The sequence below is a fragment of the Pyrus communis genome, chromosome 10, assembly GCF_041283825.1.
Source record: "Pyrus communis isolate YQ-2024b chromosome 10, ASM4128382v1, whole genome shotgun sequence".
In the NCBI taxonomy this organism is placed as follows: domain Eukaryota; kingdom Viridiplantae; phylum Streptophyta; class Magnoliopsida; order Rosales; family Rosaceae; genus Pyrus; species Pyrus communis.
The window spans coordinates 28,610,625-28,629,457 of record NC_142574.1 but is presented as its reverse complement, the minus strand read 5'-3'; the positions used below and the strand labels follow the sequence as shown (position 1 = coordinate 28,629,457).

The following is an 18,833-nucleotide window of genomic DNA, read 5'->3' as shown; positions in this document are numbered from 1 at the left end:
AGGTATACTAACAATTCTAAAATCTCTATTTTTTTTTTTTGAACAAAAGTACGATATTCATTAAGCAAATCAGAATTCAAACTGAGGGTAGTGTGCATAATGGGTCTCGATAAAAACCTTGCCGAGAATTTCAACCCGATCGAAGGAAAATAGTGTCTCGCACAATAAGAGATCTATCCTCAAATGAACAATAAAATAAGTTTACAATCCCTCTTCTAGAAGAATATCTTGAATCAAATATGGGGGCTCTTCAAACCACACCTCATGCGCACTGGTAATCCCCATCCGAGCAAGCCGATGAGCTGCCGAGTTCTCTTCCTGTTGGACATGACTAACCACTGAATTCGGCCACGCCATGAGAAGGTATCGCAAGTCATTAATTATAGGACCGAAAATAGATGTATCTTCCCCTCACCCCTTCATGGCAGCCAACACCAACGCAGCGTCTCCTTCGAATTGAAACCTTCCCTCCAACGTACCTAGGGTGTGAGCCAGTAGTGCAGCTCTCCGAGCTGCAAAAAATTCAGCATGCACCGCAGTGTGAGCCATCTTAATTGGACCAGCAGCAGCGGCAAGGCAGTCCCCAAGCTGCAAAATCTCCATTAATTAATGAACCCCTCTTTGTCAATCAAAAGAGGATGAAAAAACTAATTAGTCTTCCATCACACAAAAAAATGATGGGCAATAATGTAATTTCATAAGTTCAAATTTTATTGTTTTTTGTTGAAATCTCACCTACAGGTGATGTTAAAATACCTCCAATATTAAAAAAAAAAAAACCAAAAACAAAAACCCCTCACTCCTCCCACGTTCTCTCTGTCTCTCTCCCTTTCTCCTTCTCATTTTCTGAAAAAAATGTGTTCATACACACAAAGTGTATAGGCAAATTCTAGTATATAATAAAATAAGAGAAATACTATTTCTCTTTCGTACTTCCCTCTTCTTATTTACTTCTCATTCTATCACTCGAAAAGTGAAAATCACAAACGAAATAAGGTGAAAAATTATAATTTTAATAAATTAGTTAATTTATTAAAATAAAATACACGTCAGATGAGTTAAAAAAAAAAAAAAAGTAGTTAACATTTCTCATAAAATAAAAGAATCAATTTCCAGACGTGTAGGATTGTCTTGTAAAGACAACAAAAGGCCAACTAAATCACAACAACAACCACCACCACCACCACCACCAACCGCTCGTGGAAAAACAAACTTCACTGGAGAGGGACGTACCTTCGGACATTTTTCCTATTCTTCAAGCAACAGCCTAAACGACATCGTCTTCTTCTTCTTCTTCATCGATCTTCAGCTAGGTTTTCATATTTATCCCCTATGTTCGATAGAGTAGTCAGTCTCTGAACTTCCTTCAACTAGGTACTTTCCTCTGCGTCGATCTACGCTTCGTATTTCCCAATTCTGCTACTTTTTTTTGGTTGAATTTCCATTTGGGTTTTGCAGTTCGGAGCCGATTTGGGGATTTTGGAAATGGTGGACGCTGGGCCCGTTACGCCTGGACAGGTAGTTCAGTTTCAATGCCAAGACTGTTCGTTTCTTATGCGTAATTTTGATCTTCTGCTGATTTCGATTGAATTCCTAGATATTTAACATGCTTAGTTTATTTGTAGTTGTTCAGTTCTGATCAGGATCTGTGAATGTGTATGAATTAGTGGTTTCTGATTTTTGTTCAACAATATGAAGTTGCTTTGTGTTTTTAGTTCTTGATCCGAAGAAAGTTGTGTTATTTCGTAATGGCATTGCCGTTTGTAGTGGTTGGTTAGATTACTGTGTTTCGGTATTATAGCAGCTCATTGAAAAGGAGTCCTGTTTATGAATGCATCCTGATTTTCCGCCACCGCTGATCACCAGAGCTGTTAAAAGTAGCAAATCTCGTATCTTGGTAACAAACATAATGCAGCATTACACAACAATGGCTCTGTTCAAACCATCCTTAATAATTTTATTTTCTACTCAAATAGATCAAGGATCTTGTTTTTCTTCTAGTAGTATGTTAACCAAGAGGCCTGTGTTTCTGTTGGTTCATGGGACACACAATAGTCCTACGTGCCTGGATGCGTTTGGGACTTTGGTGCAATTCTAGATGTTATGTAATCAAATTAGCTACACTTTTGAGGCTTTGTTAAACAGATTTGTCTCAAATGCTATGAAAGATCTTGTTGTGGTATCAATAATGTAAGGACTAAATGAAGGAGCAAATTTACTGAAGCTTTCTATATGATTCTCCAGGTGTCATTTTTGCTTGGAATCATCCCAGTTTTTGTCACATGGATATATTCAGAGTACTTGGAGTATAAAAAATCTTCAACTCCTCCTAAAGTGTAAGTTCCATATCTTCGAACTGGTGATATGAAGTGATAAATATGATCAAATAGGGATGACTTCTATGAATTGATCTTTACCCAACTAGTTTACACAAAATAAGTAATCATATTTGGATTAATAAGTATATACAAATACGTTGGATGACTGTTTATAGTGCTCTAGATATGTCTTTGATTACAAATGAGATACAAGGATTTTCAAAGATATGATGTTACCAGCCAATATTCTCTGATGCGGAACAACTAAGTTTTTTGTTTTGTTTTTTATCCTATTGTAGTCATTCAGACACTAATCTTGTTGAGTTGGGAGAGGAGACAATCAAGGAAGATGATCGAGCTGTTTTGCTGGAAGGAGGCCTTTCAAGATCAGCATCTACAAAGTTTAATAGTTCATCCATCAAAATAAATTTAATCAGGTTACTCTATATAATATACAGTATCTTCATTGAATTTTCGTGTTGATTTTACTATTGAAAGTCTTTCTCACATTCCACTTCTCATGAATTTCCAGGTTTGTGAATATGGATGACTCTTTTCTACTTGAAAACAGAGCAACTCTTAGAGTGATGTAAGTAATTACTAATTCGTACTATTTGTATCTTCTCAGAGCCAAATTTCTTATTTATGTTATACTTATATTACACTCAATGCCTAACAATTCTAGGTCTGAGCTTGGGGCAATTCTGTTCTATTTTTACACATGTGACCGCACAAATATACTGGGAGATTCTACGAAGGTACATTTGTCTGCTTCCTGAATGTATTTTAAATTACCACTAGTTACTTGTACGGAAAACTTGCACAGACGATATTATCATCGCATCAAAGGTCCTAATCTATCAGCTTATGTCCGTGTTGTCCTTTGTTCTCACTGATATTTCTGCCTAAGTGCCCTGAGTTCACCTATCTTGCTCATCATTTCACATCCTGATATAAAAGGATGCTATCTTTTATATGGCTTCTATTAAAGAAAAGTTAGAGATGGCAGTGTTACTATTGTCACACATTGATAAACACAAAGTTCCTTTCTTTTATATTCAGATCATGACACGCTGATATGTACTGATAAGAATAATAAGCTGGTTTTACTGTTGTAATATTGATTATTTATGTGGTTCTTCCTTGAACAGAAATACAATCGGGATCTTTTCATCTTCCTGTACCTTATCCTTGTCATAGTTTCAGCAATGACATCTTTGAAAAAACATACTGACAAATCAGCATTTTCTGGAAAATCCATACTTTACCTAAATCGGCATCAGACTGAGGAATGGAAAGGGTGGATGCAGGCAAGTACTCTTCTCTAAGTTTGTAAATTGTAGGGTAAAGATATTTCCTTTGGGAAAGAATTGTGTGCTCTTGGTATTTCTTCTCTCTTTTGTTTTAGGAGGGGAATTCTGAACTTACACTCTTGGTGACCTGCCACTGTTATTTTTACTGTTCGGGTGTTTGTATTGTGACAACCGTCCATGCTCATCTAACTTGAACGAGCATTTGTCATCCTTTGATATTTTCGTTAGTGGTTGAACTTAAATTTGGATAACATTCTAGATTGAATCTGTAGATTTGATTGGCTTTTATTCATTTAGATTTTTATCAGAGGTTAGTTGCAAAACCCAACAATGCTACTCTTTAGTTTTCTTCCAGTTGAACATCAAACTTTGTTATATATAGAGCTCGGTTCGCTCACTATGCTGTTTATAATAATTAATTTATGAATGTACTATGAGTATAATTCATCTCTTTTGCTTCTTGGCAGGTCCTATTTCTAATGTACCATTACTTTGCTGCTAGTGAGATTTACAACGCAATACGCGTCTTTATTGCTGCATATGTTTGGATGACTGGATTTGGAAACTTTTCCTATTACTACATTAGAAAGGATTTTAGCCTCGCCCGCTTTGCTCAGGTAAAATATAGTTCTGGGAAGTGTATTCTTGCAAATGTCCTTGGGAGTATTATGACAATGATCTGAAATGCTTGTATTATGTACTATGCAGATGATGTGGCGGCTGAATTTTTTTGTGGCGTTTTGCTGTATTGTTCTTAACAATGACTATATGCTCTATTACATCTGTCCAATGCACACTCTGTATACTCTTATGGTGTATGGAGCCCTAGGCATCTGTAGCAAGTACAATGAGATCAGATCTGTTATGGCTTTGAAGATTCTCGGATGCTTTCTTGCGGTTATCTTGATTTGGGAAATACCCGGAGTGTTTGAATTAGTCTTTAGTCCATTATCATTCTTATTGGGTGAGTAACCCCATTCAGCTTTCTGGTTTTTTATTTATATTATGTTTTTCACTGTTGGAAGTTCAACTGAAAAGAAAAAAACACAGTCGACTTTCATCCTCTCAACATGGTTGTTCTTCTGATTCTCAGCAGACTTTTCGATAAAATTTTATTACACTGATCCTAGAGTCTTTATTTTGTGCTTTTCAATTTTCATTTTTGGGCAGGCTCATTACTCAAAAACTTTGGTCAATATTGTAAGAGAACATAGTTTATAACCAATAAAAGATAGTCATCCTCTTGTGAGTTATTTGTATATATTGCATGAATCTTGAATAACTTTAAATAGTTAACCCGTTCAAATACTTTCACGTTAAGGGGCTTAAGGTTTTGGCCAAAAATAAAAATCCAGCTTGTATATATAGGTCTTGAAATGATTTGAGATTCTTTATATAAAGAAGATGAAGAAAAGGTTGATATGGGATTCTTGAATTGTTTCTGTGCATGAATTTCTTACTGTTCACCCATTGCTCAAACTTATCGTCTTTGTTTCCTACGATGCAGGGTATACTGATCCTGCTAAACCAGATCTACATCGTCTGCATGAATGGCATTTTAGATCTGGACTTGATCGCTACATATGGATCATTGGAATGATATATGCCTATTATCATCCTAATGTAATCTCTTGATTATCTACATCTGGTTGCTTTTGTTTTCTTGATACTCCAACTAGTGAAATTTTAAACGTAATATCTCTTAGGTGGAGAAATGGATGGAGAAATTGGAGGAATCTGATACCAAAAGGAGAGTCTCAATCAAAGCAGGAATATTTTCCAGTTCTATATTTGTAAGTTTCTTCCGTTATGATAGTTATCTGCTTATATATAGTGGCTAATGTTTTAATCCTTTAATATGATCTCATGCTCATTATATTTTTGCTGTTAGGTTGGTTATCTGTGGTATGAATATATTTACAAGCTGGACAAGGTTTCATACAACAAATTGCACCCCTACACATCATGGATTCCGATAACGTGCGTGTTATTTTGTTTCTTTTTCAAATTAAAATGAATTATTTTCTGGGAGTTTTATCAGATGGCACATACAATTTTCAGTCATTTTTTTTCATTCTGTTCATCATATTGAATTAGCATCACCTCTGCTTATTGTGATTTCAGTGTATATATATGCTTGCGGAACTTTACTCTGCAGTTGCGGGGTGTCTCTTTGACTCTTTTTGCGTACGTATTCTTATCTGAAAGTCAAACACAGCAGTACCTTTTGTAGGGATAATAGTTGTTCAGTTGTAAGTGGTTTTTTGTGTTTATGAAGGGTTTTGCTGACTCATTTTGTTTGTACAATTTCACTTTGGTTATGCTAGGTGGCTTGGGAAGATTACTTTGGAGACGTATATTTCACAGTTCCACATCTGGTTGAGGTACGTGATACTTCTTGTTCTTTAACTATGACTCAACCGTACGTCTTTTTACCAGTGGAATGCAGCTGAGTCTTTACAAATGTTTTCTCTTTTCATAAAGAACTCATGAAAATTTTCCTTTACTCATGTACAGAACAAACACACCTAATGGACAGCCCAAGTGGCTTCTCTCTGTCATTCCAGAATATCCGTTGCTCAACTTCATGCTGACAACCGCCATCTATGTTTTGGTAAGAAAATCTTCAATCTTCATTTAGCCCTTAAAATTTTGCAAGCCAACAGTGCTTACAAATTCTTACCTTCTCCCTGCTGTTCTGTTGACTTGGTTCTGCAGGTATCTCATCGGATTTTTGAGTTAACCAATACGCTTAAGACAGTGTTTGTTCCCACCAAAGACAACCAAAGGCTGCTTCATCATTTTCTCGTGGGGGCAGCCATTTTTACTTGTTTGTATTTTGTCTCATTCATTCTTGTTCAGATACGCCATTGACCTGTAAGAACCTTTCTGCTCTGTGCTCACTCTTTCTTATTTCTTAGACGCTGTGTAGAATTTCTGTGATTTAGATTTATTGAAAAGTTTCAAAACTTGCTGTCGTGTTCGTAGTTTCATAAATTAACAGGTTTTACTATTACAGGCTTAACCATTCAAGACCCAAAAGTGGGTTATACAGATGTTTCCTGTTGGATGTGCAAATATTCAAAGAATTTCAATAAGGATAATGGAAGACGTCGGTTGCGAATATAGCCTACAAAAGCTTGCAGTTCTAACATTTTTTTGTATCGAGGAGAAGGGCAAACTCTCCGTTGCTGCGTGAAAGCTTGGATGTGGATGTTAGATTTGCCTTTGGAAAGTTTGGCAGGAGGCCAAGAAGCAGGAAGCAACAATGGTGAGAAGAATTCTTTAGAAAATATATATAGCTGTTTGCTTTGTATCTTCTTTTTTCATTTTCCCCACAGTTTTGTTAAATCCTTGAGGAAATTGTAGATCTCTGTGACATAGATGTGCTGTTTGTGATAAATCAAAGTTCAGAAGTTCATGAGCAATGCAATCTGAATCTGCTGTTTATTGTTAAAATGGTCCACTGTATCCAATACTTCCCTCGTTCTCGGAACGGAGGAAAGTCGTCCTTCCCCGCGGGGCATTATTTTATCAAACAAAATGTCATAATAGAACCGTTTATTCTCTTTATCATTGTTGAAATATTATTTTTTGAAAATTCATTTATTTTGAAGGCCGTTTAGTTATTTTTTATGATTAAACAAAATCAATGGTTCATAATGAGAATGCCCTTTGACAATGTTTCATAACTGTTTATTTGTTTGACACATTCAGACTAACAATGTTCCATATCGTCGCAAGTTTGGATTGGAATTTTGTTTCGTAGGAATTCTCAAGAAACAAAGTGTTCCATATTTTTTAGTTCACACTTTACATGTGACCGTATGAGCATCCGAGTAAAGATCCAAGTTATAACAAATTAGGATGCACATCAATTCAAAACCCACGAATTTCTTTAAAATGGGTTTTATGTTCCTCATTACCCCAATATATTCGGAAATGATTTACACTTTTTTCTCACATCCACACCTTTATTATTTTTCACATTTAGGTTGAATATAGCAAAACATAATTAACGTATATTAAAAAAAAAAAGGATTGTACAGTGCACATGTAGAAAAATAGTGTACATAAATCATTTTTCTTAACATTTTCAATTTGTCCATTATACTGTCACAAATGAATTTAGATATACTCTGGATCTCTGTGTTTGAAGCGACGGACTAGACAATCCTGACTATTCAAGGAAGAGAGAGAAAGAGATCCGGGCTATTAAGGAGCTTGTTTTTGTGTGAGGTGAGCCAATGTGATGAGCTAATGAGGACTGCTTGATTTAAATTGAGTAATTTGAATTCTCTTGGCCGCTAACTCCAAACACAAAGATACGGAGAGGATCTGAATTCGTCACAAATCATTGGCAAGACTAGTTGTTTATCCTTGTGAGATGATTTTATTTTATTTTATTTTTATCAATGAAGGATGGGGTTTCAAATTTGAGACCCCCTCTATTTTGGAGGAAAATAAATATCACTCCACCAACAACTAATTGATTTGAGAGTTGCAACAATCGAAAGCCAATATCCCACGTAATATAAATGCATGTCGTTATGGTTTCGCGTATGCAAATGCATATACAAGCAAATTGACGAGGTTCATATATCCTTTGCAATCTACTCTCTTTGATACCAGTCGACTTAAAATAAGTTGAATCATGCGTAAATCAAAGAAAGAGAAGTTGATTAGCTTACGTGATATTTGGGCCATCTTAACAAAGTAGTTATCAAAATAATTTGGGAAGTGTCAGTTGGAAAACCCCAACGAATCTACTTCTACTTCTGGATTGCATGCTTTTCGTACCTGCTTTTTCTTCATTGCCGTGCTACATGACACACACCCCACTCCACATTTACGTTAAATTACATGGCCAAGTTCTCATCTGATCAGCTCAAATAAGCTCTCTCTCTCTCTCATTTGAGAGAGTTTCTTCATCTCTGGCATGGGAGAACCTCAAGAAGTGCAACTCAACATTGTAGGTACGTACGTACGTATGGTCCTTTTTTTTTTTTATAACTTTTTTTCTTCTTGCTATTGCTCGGTCTGAAAAAACTTATTTTATCAGAGAGGAGAGAGGGTACAAATCAATGTATACGTGCATAGATGGTGAGTCTAATTCTACGCGAGCTTATTACTGATACGCATAATTCAATGAATTTACTGTTATTAGCCGTGAGAATTGGATTTGGTTTTTCTTATGATAAGGCTTATTATATATAGCAAGTGCGAGAGGCCTTGATCATGAAGCAAATCCTGCCGAAGTGTTAATGCATTGAGTATAACAAGAAACAGACATTTGATCAAATACTGATCCTTGCATCTCTTTTTCTTCTTTCTATTTATCAGTTAAGGATTCAAATGAAGCAAACTCTTCAGGGTGCACAGATGTTCACGAACAAGCACTGCTTCCCCGGCGTAGGAGCTTCAACTGGTGGCTTAGGATGGCCATTTGTACGGTCTTTGTCATCGCCGGCCAATCAGCTGCAACGCTGTTGGCAAGACTATACTACGACAAAGGTGGCAAAAGCAAATGGCTGGGAGTCCTAGTACAACTTGCTGGCTTCCCTATCCTCCTTCCCTATTATTTCTTCCCAACAAAAACAACAAATCCAACCACAAACATTAGTACTAGTACTACTCCCGAATCAAAAGAACCCTCGACTTTAATCCTTGCATCAATTTATGTCTCTCTTGGCCTTCTAATAGCCTTGGGCAGCTTCTTGTACTCGGTTGGATTATCGTACCTTCCCGTCTCTACTTATTCCCTCATTTGTGCATCCCAATTGGCATTCAACGCGCTATTCTCCTTCTTCCTCAACTCGCAAAAGTTCACCCTTTATATTGTCAATGCCCTAGTCCTCCTCACCATCTCCTCAACCCTCCTCGTGCTCCATGGTGACTCAACAGACGATCCAAGTGGAGGATCAAAAGCAAAGTATGCAATCGGGTTCATATGTACCCTTGGCGCATCAGCTGAATACTCATTAACGCTTTCTCTATCGCAGCTCGTCTTCAGAAAAGTTGTAAGGAGGGAAACATTTAGAGTGGTCATGGATATGATAGTGTATCAATCTCTTGTTGCTACCTGCGCCATCTTGGTGGGACTTTTCGGTAGCGGAGAGTGGAAGGGTTTGAGGAACGAGATGGAGGGGTACGAATTAGGGAAGGTATCCTATGTCATGAACTTGATATGGTCAGCTATAATATGGCAACTCTTTGATGTTGGCATGGTGGGATTGGTTTTTGAGGCATCTTCTCTCTTCTCCAATGCCATTAATGTTGTGGGTTTGCCTGTTGTTCCAGTTGTAGCTGTGATTTTCTTCCATGACAAAATGGACGGGATTAAGGCAATGGCCTTGGTTTTGGCCATTTGGGGATTTGTTTCATACGTTTACCAGCACTACCTTGATGATCAAAAGTCCAAGATCGAAAACAAAAATGGAAATAGTTGAAGAGATTTTGCTTTTGCATATCAAGTGTAACATTGAAGAATTCAAGACCTAAAGAAATATAATGATACAGATGTTACTTAATGTTAGATTTGTACGTAAAATACGTGTCGTATATTGTTGTATGGTTGTAAAACCTGTCAAACTTACTTAAACTAACTCACTACCATCGCGAGGTCTATCGTATAATTATGATCTGTTGTGCTGGTAGCTAGTAGTTGATGAACTAGTAAGCCATGGACCCATGACTACAAATAATTGTACCCGTCTTAGTTAAAATTTTAACAATTATAGGATAAGGGCGTGATCACGACTTGTCACTGTGCATGATGTATATAATGAAGACCAACAATTCTGAATCGAAAGTCAATTTGCACTAGTAAAAAGAAATTAAATTAATAAATATTGAGGAATAACTGAGTTACTTTGCAAGTTTTATAGAAATCCTTTGAGGAAATAATATAGGGAGACCATTTTTTTTGGCAACATTTGTAATTATATGATGTGTCACCAATAAAAAATAAGCACGTAATCAAATATTTAAGTAATAATCAAATCATAAAAAAATTTGCCATATAATTTATAAAATATAATTTGAATAGATCCTTTATGATTATGGTTTGAATTTTCTCCACTATATATAACAAAAAAACTAAAACATTGCACTTGCTGGAAGCAAAGATCGGCAGATTTCTTTTGTGATATTTTCATCTGTTGCAATCATCAATATTTAACATATAATAGGAGCCCTAGAAGCTGTTTTGGAATTTAATGAATGATTTTTCTTGAGTTGGGAAAGGGAAGTTCAGAACATGACAATCTACTACCTCCAAGAGGCCAAATTTGGAGGGTTGATATTCTTATAGAGCTTTCATAAGGATATATATTTGATGATTCTTCGTTTCAAGTAAGTAAATACTGGTTAATACTATGTATATACGAGATTGAAAATTTTATATCACCGCTATCCCACGTATACTATATCATATAAAAGTTGCGCGACCCAAAAAATGAAGTGTAGATATCTAGTTTCTTCAATGACCTCAGGCGGCTGAAGATGAGTGGTCCAATTTGGTCCATCATTTTATTCATGAATGTGATGTTATTGACTGTAACTTGCAGTTTTTTAGGATACAAAAATATCCAACAGGATCCGGATATTTTGGTGAGGATCCTAGGGATTTGTAAATCGTGTCGATTCATTTATATCGTACGGTTATTTTTTATTAGGTATTGTTTGTATTTAATTTTCAATAAAAATATTTAAAATCATTTCTAACTGTATAATATACGATGAACGGACATAATTTACGTATTCTCGAGATCCTCACGATCTGGATTCCAAAAATATAGAAAAGCAACAATGATACAAGACTAGAGTCCTAGCAACCTATTACAACATTCATTTGGAAATATATATTCCGAAACTGCATGCATGTCATTTACTTAATGTAGACCCTCTGGACCCTTCGGTTGGAGATGGCCTGACAAAATGGACGAGATTAAGGCAATGACCTTGTTTTTGGCCATTTGGGGATTAATTTCATATGTTTACCAGCACTACCTTCATGATCCTAAGTCCAAGATAGAGAACAAAAATGGAAATAATTGAAGGGATTTTGCTTTTGCATTTCAAGACGTAATTAAACAAATATAGTGATACAGAATCCTAATTAATCTAAGATTTGTATGTATGTAATACGCGTCGTATGTTGTTGCATGGTTGTAAAATCTGTCAAACTGACTTTAACTCACTACTATTGTGAGGTCTATGATATAATTATGATGTTTTGTGGTGGTAGCTAGTAGTTGATGAACTAGTAAGCCATGGACCCATGACTACAAACAATTGTAGCCATCTTAGTAGAAATTTCATCAATTATTGGATAAGGTTAGCTAGGCATGATAATGACTTGACACTGTTCATGAAATTATGAATATCACGATGTTATTTATTTATTTATTATTATTCTTTTGGATAGAAAGTCAATTTGCAGGTATAAAATAAATAAATATTGAGAAATAATTGAGTCACTTTGCAAGTTTTATATAAACTTTTTTTTTTTTAGGTAGGAAGATTACTTTTTTTTTTTACCACATTTGTAAATTATTTGATACGTATAAATAGAAAATAAGCACAACCATGAACAACCACGCTTACAAAATATAAATAATCTTCTGGACATTATTCTTTGTTTGCATTAAGGCAAGACTATGATTACAGTTGAATTATCTCCGGTGCATATGATAAAAAATATTGCACCAGCTGGAAGCAAAGATTGGCAGATTTCTTTTGTGATTTATTATTCACTGCAATAATCAAGATTTGACATATAGCATGAACCCTAGAAGTCTACAAGCTGTTGTCTTGAAAATTAATGAGTGATTTTTCTTGAGTTGGAGAAGTAAAGCTCTGAACATGATCAACTACCAGTCCACTACCTAAAAGATGCCAAATTTAGCGGTTGATATTCTTTTTTAGTGCCTTCGGAAGGAGGATATACATTTGATGATTCCTAGTTGGAAAAGTGAGGACAAGGATCCTCTTTGGATTTTTTTGTAGAGATTCTTTGGATTCTTTTTGTGGAGATTCAGAAATCAATTAATCGTGTCTATTCATTGTATATCGTGCGATCAGTTTTGTTAATTATTATTTATATTCAATTTTAAATTAAAAATTAAAACAATTTTTAACCGCATGATGTACAATAAATAAACATGATTAATTGATCATCTGAATCGTTACAAAGAGGATTAAAAAAGGATCCTATTTCGAAAAGTGAAGCTCAGAACATGATCAACTACTAGTCTACTACCTAGAAGAGGCCAACTTTGGAGGTTGATATTCTCATAGTGCTTTCAGAAGGAGTAAATATATTTGATGATTCTTCGATTCAAGTAAGTAAATACTACTATATATCTTTGAAACTGAAAACTTTAGGTGACCTTTATTTACCACGTATGCTATACTATACAAACAGTGCTCATAATATACGCACGTGTTGCGGGGCCTAAATAGTGAAGTGTCAATATCTTGTTTCTTCAATGATATGGATTTGGATCCTCTCTTGAGCCCAAGAAGAAGATCATCTTGATCATGACATGTGGACTATAACTTTAATTGAACTCTTTGTTTGTAACTGTTGAATAAAAATCTAACAATTCACATGTCTTGATTAGAATGATCCTCTCCTTAGGCTCAGGAGAGTATCCAAATCCCAATGGTATTAACCGCCTGAAAAGAGGTAGAGTCGTGTATCAAACAAAGGCGAATGATCCAGTTTGGTACGTCTTATTATTCATGAATGTGATGATACCGTCTGTAACTTGCAGTTTCTGAGGATACAAAAATATAAATAAGCAACAATAATACAAGCTAGCTATTATTACTTTCAATTGGAAATATCTATTCCGAAATTGCATGCATGTCATTTACTTTAACTTATGCGAGTGACTTCTCTCTCTCTCTCTCTCTCTCTCTCTCTCCATTGTGAGTATTTTCATCTTTGACATGGGAGAAGCTCAAGAACTTCAACTCAGCATCGGGGGTAAGTCTACTTCTATTCAATATGATCTTTTCTGAGTATATAGAGCAACTGATATAAAGTTTATTCAGTATGCACGGGGAGTCTTGGCCGCATATCTAGTTGTTCATTCACCTGGACAACGCTATGAGCCAGTTTATCTAGAACTTTCGAATGATATGTCTTAAAAGAATCAAATTATGATAAGTGAGTTATATTCTTATTGTAATTTATGAGTCATAAAAATTACAAGTTGGGGTGGCTATGGGGGGAGAGTTCTACAAAATCCCAACCTTGTTATTATCATGAGTTTCAATACTGATCCTTGTGAGTCTCTGTTCTTATAGTTAAGGAAGGAAATGGAGAAAGTGAAGCAAACTTATCAGGGCCTACACATGTCTCCGACCGATCACTGCTACCGCAGCGCAAAAGTGTCAACTGGTGGATTAGAATCGCCATTTACTCGTTCCTTGTCATTGCTGGCCAGTCAATTGCAACATTCTTGGGAAGACAGTACTACGACAAGGGCGCCAAAAGTAATTGGTTGGCAACGGTAGTACAAATTTGTGGCTTTCCAATCATGCTTCCCTACTATTGCATCCCAGCAAGCAGAAATAATCCAATCCCAAAAGATAGTCCTATCCCATCAAAATCACCGTCTACCAAAATTCTCGCATCAGTATATGTCTCTCTTGGCATCCTAATAGCCCTAGACTGCTACTTGTATTCCGTAGGACTATCTTACCTTCCTGTATCTACTTTTACCCTCATTTGTGCATCTCAATTGGCCTTCAACGCGTTTTTCTCCTTCTTCCTCAACGCGCAAAAGTTCACTTCTTACATTGTCAATTCTCTAGTTCTCCTCACCATCTCCTCCACCCTCCTTGTGTTCCAAGGTGAAGACGACTCTGGAGACGATGATCCAAGTGGAGGATCGAAGGCAAAGTATGCAATTGGGTTCATATGCACCTTAGGGGCATCAGCCGGAGCCGGATTATTGCTTTCCCTAACTCAGCTTGCCTTCAGAAGGGTTATAAAACAGAGGACGTTTAGAGCGGTCATGGACCTGATAGTGTGTGAAAATACGGTCGCAACCTGTGTAACCGCGGTCGGACTTTTCGCTAGCGGAGAGTGGAAGCATTTGAAGGGTGAGATGGAGGGGTATAAATTAGGGAAGATATCCTATGTGATGAATGTGACATGGACAGCAATAACATGGCAGCTTTTTTCAGTTGGAATGGTAGGCTTGATTCTGGAGGCCTCTTCCCTCTTCTCCAATTCCATAATTGCTTTGGGTTTGCCTGCTGTTCCGGTTCTAGCTGTGATCTTCTTCCATGAAAAAATGAGTGGAATTAAGGGAATAGCCATGGTTTTGGGTATTTGGGGATTTGTTTCCTACGCGTATCATCACTACATCGAAGATCGTAAGTCCAAGACGGAGAATAGAAATTCCGGGAATGTTGAAGTTTCAAAAGCTTTAAATGATTGAATAGAGAGGTCTGTTTGTAGATCATCTCTGGTTTTAATGCAAAAGAAAACAATTACAGGCCTTCCAATTGTGCTTATGAAAGGCTATTGCTTTCCACTTGAATGCTCTCTCTCTCTCTCTCTCTCTCTCTCTCTCTCTCTCTCTCTCTCTCTCTCTCCCTCCCTCCCTCTCCCTCCCTCCCTCCCTCCCACATCACTTTAAGAATCTTCACTCTGGTTTTCATGTTTTATGTGGCTTCTCTGCATAAAATCGGAAAATCGTTCCGATGTATTAACTCTGTAGCAGTAGGATTATAGCACATATCTGCAATGGAGGAGTTCACAGATAGATTATATTTGTATGCTAGTAAAATAAATAAAAAATTATTTTATTGATGAATAAATCATACATGAAGCTACCTCGATGGTAATCCAAATATGTGTTTCATACCAGTTAATTTCTCAGCCCAGAGATTTTACCTGGTGGTGCGTATATCACCATCTAACGCTATTCATTGGATTGATTTTTGAGGTGTCTTCTTTATTCTCCAATGTCATAAGTGCTTCTGGCTTGCCTTTCATTCCAGTTCTAGCTGTAATATTATTCAACGATAACATAAGGAGAAGGATAGAGAAATTAAAAGGTAAAGATACAAAGCCTAGTTTCGATAAACCAGAATGCGATCACTGTTAAATTATCTAGCATACAAGATTACAAGTTGAACCCAGTAATGCATAACTTTTGATCTCAGGTATGTCCTAAAAAGTACTATAAATTTCGACAATCTTTACACTTTCCTCATCGATGCAATGATATCAGTCTCTTCTTCAATTAGTAAGAAGCTAAAATATTGGCAACTATGGTCGACAAAACAAAATAAACTGTAGAAGTTAAAACCTTGAGAAACGCACATTACATTGTGAAAAGTTGGACGTTAGAGCACGCATAGCAGCAGCAGAATCAGATCAACTACATGAGACAACCAACATAGTGAGCTCGGGGATATTTCTTCTGTAGCTGAGGCCACTGGACAAAGAATTGATCCGCTATCCGTAACTTGTAAAGAAGCAAGCCGCTCAGGGAGAGCCTCTGCACTCTTGCTATACTCTCAACATAAAACACAGACGACCATCGAATCCCCACAACCTGCACATATCGAAAAGGTCCCGAAATTCATAACAGAACAAAATGGCAAAAGACTTAACAAAGAAAAATGACAACAGATTCAAAAGGGTCAATCCAAACCTTGAATATGAATGCAATTACACAAAGTGGAACACAAGTCCCAGGCCCATTGCACAGAATCTGCAACACCAACAGCACTGATCATCGACAATTTAATCTCCAATGTCTCTCATATCAACTGAAACAAATTGTGAAAATGTGAAAATCCGAAAAGGCGAAAAGATTACCACTTGGGGTCGGATTCTGATCATTAGCCAGAGCCCATGAGCCAAAGCAATCAAAGTGGTCAAAACAGAGGTGAAATAAGACTGACCCACTTCCCTACTACGGTAGATCTGCATGAACTGCGAGCTCGAACTCTCATCGGCGTTCTCTTCCAGCAGGCGAGCTTTCTGGAGGCTCATGTTATCAGTGGCGGCGGCGATGTAGAACCTAGGGGCAAATCTGTCTCTTTGAAGGACTGACAAGAGGTTGATCATCTCCGCCGTGTGGCCTCCAGAGCCCAAAACGATTAGGGTGCTGAGGGGTTGGGGAGCTGAGCCTTTTGAGCTGCTGGGCTTGTGGGGTTTGCCGGTTCGGTGGAATACGTAGAGCAGGCGAGTAACGATCAGCGTTGCGGCGGCGATCAGAAGAGTGATTGCAACGGCCCATCCCATGATTGGGGAATCGAAAGGCTTTTGCTTTCCGGTAAGGGTGAGGACTTGGGAAAATGGAATGAAGAAACAAAAGGGAATCCTTCAAAAATATAAATTTTTTTTTCTACCTTCCATTTTTAAAGGGAAAATAGAAAAAGAAACAATTTTTTGCATCGTAATATACAAGAGCCCTGCTTCATATGCCACAAAAACCCAGCAAAGCAGCTCACAAATGTAATTATATGAATGCAAGAGGACTCGGGCATCTTACTTGATAATCTCAGACTCGTGTGCATGATCATGATGAACTCTTTAAGATAAAAAAAAAATCACTCTTTTTCTTTATTTACAACTCAGGCCAGGAAACAGTAAACACAACCCCTAAATCCAACAGAATCAGATGTAAAACAAATTCGAATATAATTTTCTAAATTCAAATTAAAAAGAATCTATTTGTTTGGAGCAGATGAAATTGCAGTCCCCGTCCCCAGCCGAAATTTCTAATCGTTAAATTGGATTAGACTAACCAATTATATTAAATAACAAATTTGAAGCAGATTTTGAGATGCAATAGGTCAATAAGGTAGGAATCGTTTGAGACTAACCTTGATGGCGGGCGTTGGAGGAATCGTCCAATTACCGTCGGAAAGCTTGAAGCCGAACAAAGCTCCTAGGTTATAGGGAGATGCTGTTGATGTGAAATTCAACATGCAAAGGTTGAAGGAGAGGAATTTCAATTTGAAAGATCCGTAGCAAAGTGGCTTGCCTGCTTGGAAAAGAAGACGAGTAAAACAGGAAGCACACTGTGAACAGTGTTTCAGGGTGTGTTTTGTGGGGTCGGGCGCGTGCTTGCAGGTGGCGAGGTCCTGCGACGGCTGAGCAGGCGAAGATTGGGCGGCGGAACGGCAGGAGGAGGAGCAGAAGCGCAGAGAAAAAGATGGGTGATTGGTGGATTTGATCATCAGGAGTGTCAGTGTCTTTGCTGATCACAGCTTGTGGAAACAGTAACAATTTCCCAATCGTAATAATCAACATAAATTTTGTGCAAAAAAATAAAAAATAAAAAAAGTGGTCAACTTAAATTTCATAAATTTGAGTTAAATCGTGAATAAAAGTTTGAATTATGATTATTGTTAATATATGGTCTATATAAAACTAATGTTCTAAAAGATGCAAGGTGCTAGGCGAATTAGGCGGATCTAAGTAAATCTATTGTATTTCGTGTAAATAAATGTATGTTTACATTTAAAATATATATAATTTCATCACAAACTAGAAAATATATATAATTTCATCACAAACTAGAAAATATAATGATATATATATATATATTATGAAATATTGGAACATAATGAAAACATGGGGAGCAAACATATAATGTGTGTTTATTTAAGTGTTCAATAAGTCTCTTATAATTTATTAAAAACAATAAAATGCAAAAGGGAAGTTATTTATTTTCTATCTAAGTGAGTCGCAACCTAAGCATGTGTCTAGGAGGGTTTGGGCAGGCTAGGCTAGCGCCTCAGCAGGTCTAGGTGTCCTTTCTTAATTTTGAAACTTCTAGGCATTAATCGAGGAGGTGACCAGCCGCTTCTCGCAGTCTAGGCATTAGGCGAGAATTTTTAGAACAATGTATAAAACTAGCCTCTTGTGGGTTATAATTATTGTTAATATATGGTGTATATAAAACTAGCCTCTTGTCACCTTAACGCATGTGATAATTGAGTTTTTCAAATTTATTTTGTAATTTATTTGAAATATTGATTTCATAGTTATTTTTAATTTCAAAGAAATAATGCCCACAATGTTGGAATCTTTTATTTTTCTGAATCTTTAAGTAATTTTTTTAAAGGGGCTTTTAGATCCAGGTCCAAAAACATAGATGGTTTGTAGGAGTGAGTCCAATTACCTAATTATATGTATTTATTTTTTTAATGCTCATTT

The 18,833-nt window shown here is 36.6% G+C and overlaps 4 protein-coding genes across 13 annotated transcripts; 3 read left to right on the top strand and 1 right to left on the bottom strand.

Moving 5' to 3' along the window:
- Positions 1–1,098: 1,098 nt before the first annotated feature.
- Positions 1,099–7,204, top strand: LOC137729111 (protein REDUCED WALL ACETYLATION 1). The gene is made up of 17 exons (XM_068467942.2): positions 1,099–1,374; positions 1,459–1,518; positions 2,245–2,336; positions 2,618–2,755; positions 2,851–2,907; positions 3,004–3,076; positions 3,470–3,628; positions 4,099–4,248; positions 4,340–4,595; positions 5,139–5,254; positions 5,338–5,424; positions 5,523–5,611; positions 5,756–5,818; positions 5,959–6,015; positions 6,149–6,245; positions 6,350–6,508; positions 6,651–7,204. Exons 2-16 carry the CDS (start codon positions 1,486–1,488, stop codon positions 6,503–6,505), a joined length of 1,623 nt encoding a protein of 540 aa, XP_068324043.2. The 5' UTR covers positions 1,099–1,374; positions 1,459–1,485; the 3' UTR covers positions 6,506–6,508; positions 6,651–7,204.
- Positions 7,205–8,460: 1,256 nt separating this feature from the next.
- Positions 8,461–10,161, top strand: LOC137730154 (putative purine permease 10). 2 transcript variants are annotated; one of them, XM_088677919.1, is made up of 3 exons: positions 8,485–8,607; positions 8,694–8,734; positions 8,975–10,161. In XM_088677919.1, the coding sequence occupies exons 2-3, from the start codon at positions 8,716–8,718 to the stop codon at positions 10,078–10,080; spliced, it is 1,125 nt and encodes a 374-aa protein (XP_088534045.1). In that variant the 5' UTR covers positions 8,485–8,607; positions 8,694–8,715; the 3' UTR covers positions 10,081–10,161. The 2 variants fall into 2 exon arrangements, with proteins under 2 accessions (XP_068325321.2, XP_088534045.1); XM_068469220.2 differs by lacking the exon at positions 8,694–8,734 and having other exon boundaries at positions 8,461–8,607.
- A 3,298-nt stretch (positions 10,162–13,459) lies between these two features.
- LOC137730257 (purine permease 21-like) lies at positions 13,460–15,192 on the top strand. 2 transcript variants are annotated; one of them, XM_088677918.1, is made up of 3 exons: positions 13,493–13,625; positions 13,694–13,808; positions 13,949–15,192. In XM_088677918.1, the coding sequence occupies exons 2-3, from the start codon at positions 13,802–13,804 to the stop codon at positions 15,088–15,090; spliced, it is 1,149 nt and encodes a 382-aa protein (XP_088534044.1). In that variant the 5' UTR covers positions 13,493–13,625; positions 13,694–13,801; the 3' UTR covers positions 15,091–15,192. The 2 variants fall into 2 exon arrangements, with proteins under 2 accessions (XP_068325418.2, XP_088534044.1); XM_068469317.2 differs by lacking the exon at positions 13,694–13,808 and having other exon boundaries at positions 13,460–13,625.
- On the bottom strand, positions 15,104–17,924 carry LOC137730051 (UDP-N-acetylglucosamine transferase subunit ALG14). 8 transcript variants are annotated; one of them, XR_015952363.1, is made up of 6 exons: positions 16,482–17,895; positions 16,315–16,374; positions 15,986–16,215; positions 15,549–15,661; positions 15,282–15,393; positions 15,104–15,202 (listed from the first exon to the last, which is right to left on the bottom strand). XR_015952363.1 is itself a non-coding variant. In XM_068469118.2 (4 exons), the coding sequence occupies exons 2-4, from the start codon at positions 16,908–16,910 to the stop codon at positions 16,039–16,041; spliced, it is 666 nt and encodes a 221-aa protein (XP_068325219.1). In that variant the 5' UTR covers positions 16,911–16,954; positions 17,495–17,924; the 3' UTR covers positions 15,732–16,038. The 8 variants fall into 8 exon arrangements, 2 of the variants coding, with proteins under 2 accessions (XP_068325219.1, XP_068325218.1); XR_015952362.1 differs by lacking the exon at positions 15,104–15,202 and having other exon boundaries at positions 15,315–15,393; positions 15,981–16,215; XR_015952365.1 differs by lacking the exons at positions 15,104–15,202; positions 15,282–15,393 and having other exon boundaries at positions 15,442–15,661; positions 16,482–16,954; positions 17,495–17,845.
- Positions 17,925–18,833: the final 909 nt, after the last annotated feature.

Coding starts and splice junctions, on each gene's coding strand:
- LOC137729111 (XM_068467942.2), top strand. CDS start 1,486: ATGGTGGACGCTGGGCCCGTTACGCCTGGACAG. Junction 4,249..4,339: donor GCCTCGCCCGCTTTGCTCAG/GTAAAATATAGT, acceptor TGTACTATGCAG/ATGATGTGGCGGCTGAATTT. Junction 6,246..6,349: donor CAACCGCCATCTATGTTTTG/GTAAGAAAATCT, acceptor TTGGTTCTGCAG/GTATCTCATCGGATTTTTGA.
- LOC137730154 (XM_068469220.2), top strand. CDS start 8,571: ATGGGAGAACCTCAAGAAGTGCAACTCAACATTGTAG. Junction 8,608..8,974: donor AGTGCAACTCAACATTGTAG/GTACGTACGTAC, acceptor TCTATTTATCAG/TTAAGGATTCAAATGAAGCA.
- LOC137730257 (XM_068469317.2), top strand. CDS start 13,589: ATGGGAGAAGCTCAAGAACTTCAACTCAGCATCGGGG. Junction 13,626..13,948: donor ACTTCAACTCAGCATCGGGG/GTAAGTCTACTT, acceptor CTGTTCTTATAG/TTAAGGAAGGAAATGGAGAA.
- LOC137730051 (XM_068469118.2), bottom strand. CDS start 16,910: ATGGGATGGGCCGTTGCAATCACTCTTCTGATCGCCGCCGCAACGCTG. Junction 16,375..16,481: donor TCAGAATCCGACCCCAAGTG/GTAATCTTTTCG, acceptor TTGGTGTTGCAG/ATTCTGTGCAATGGGCCTGG. Junction 16,216..16,314: donor TAATTGCATTCATATTCAAG/GTTTGGATTGAC, acceptor CGATATGTGCAG/GTTGTGGGGATTCGATGGTC.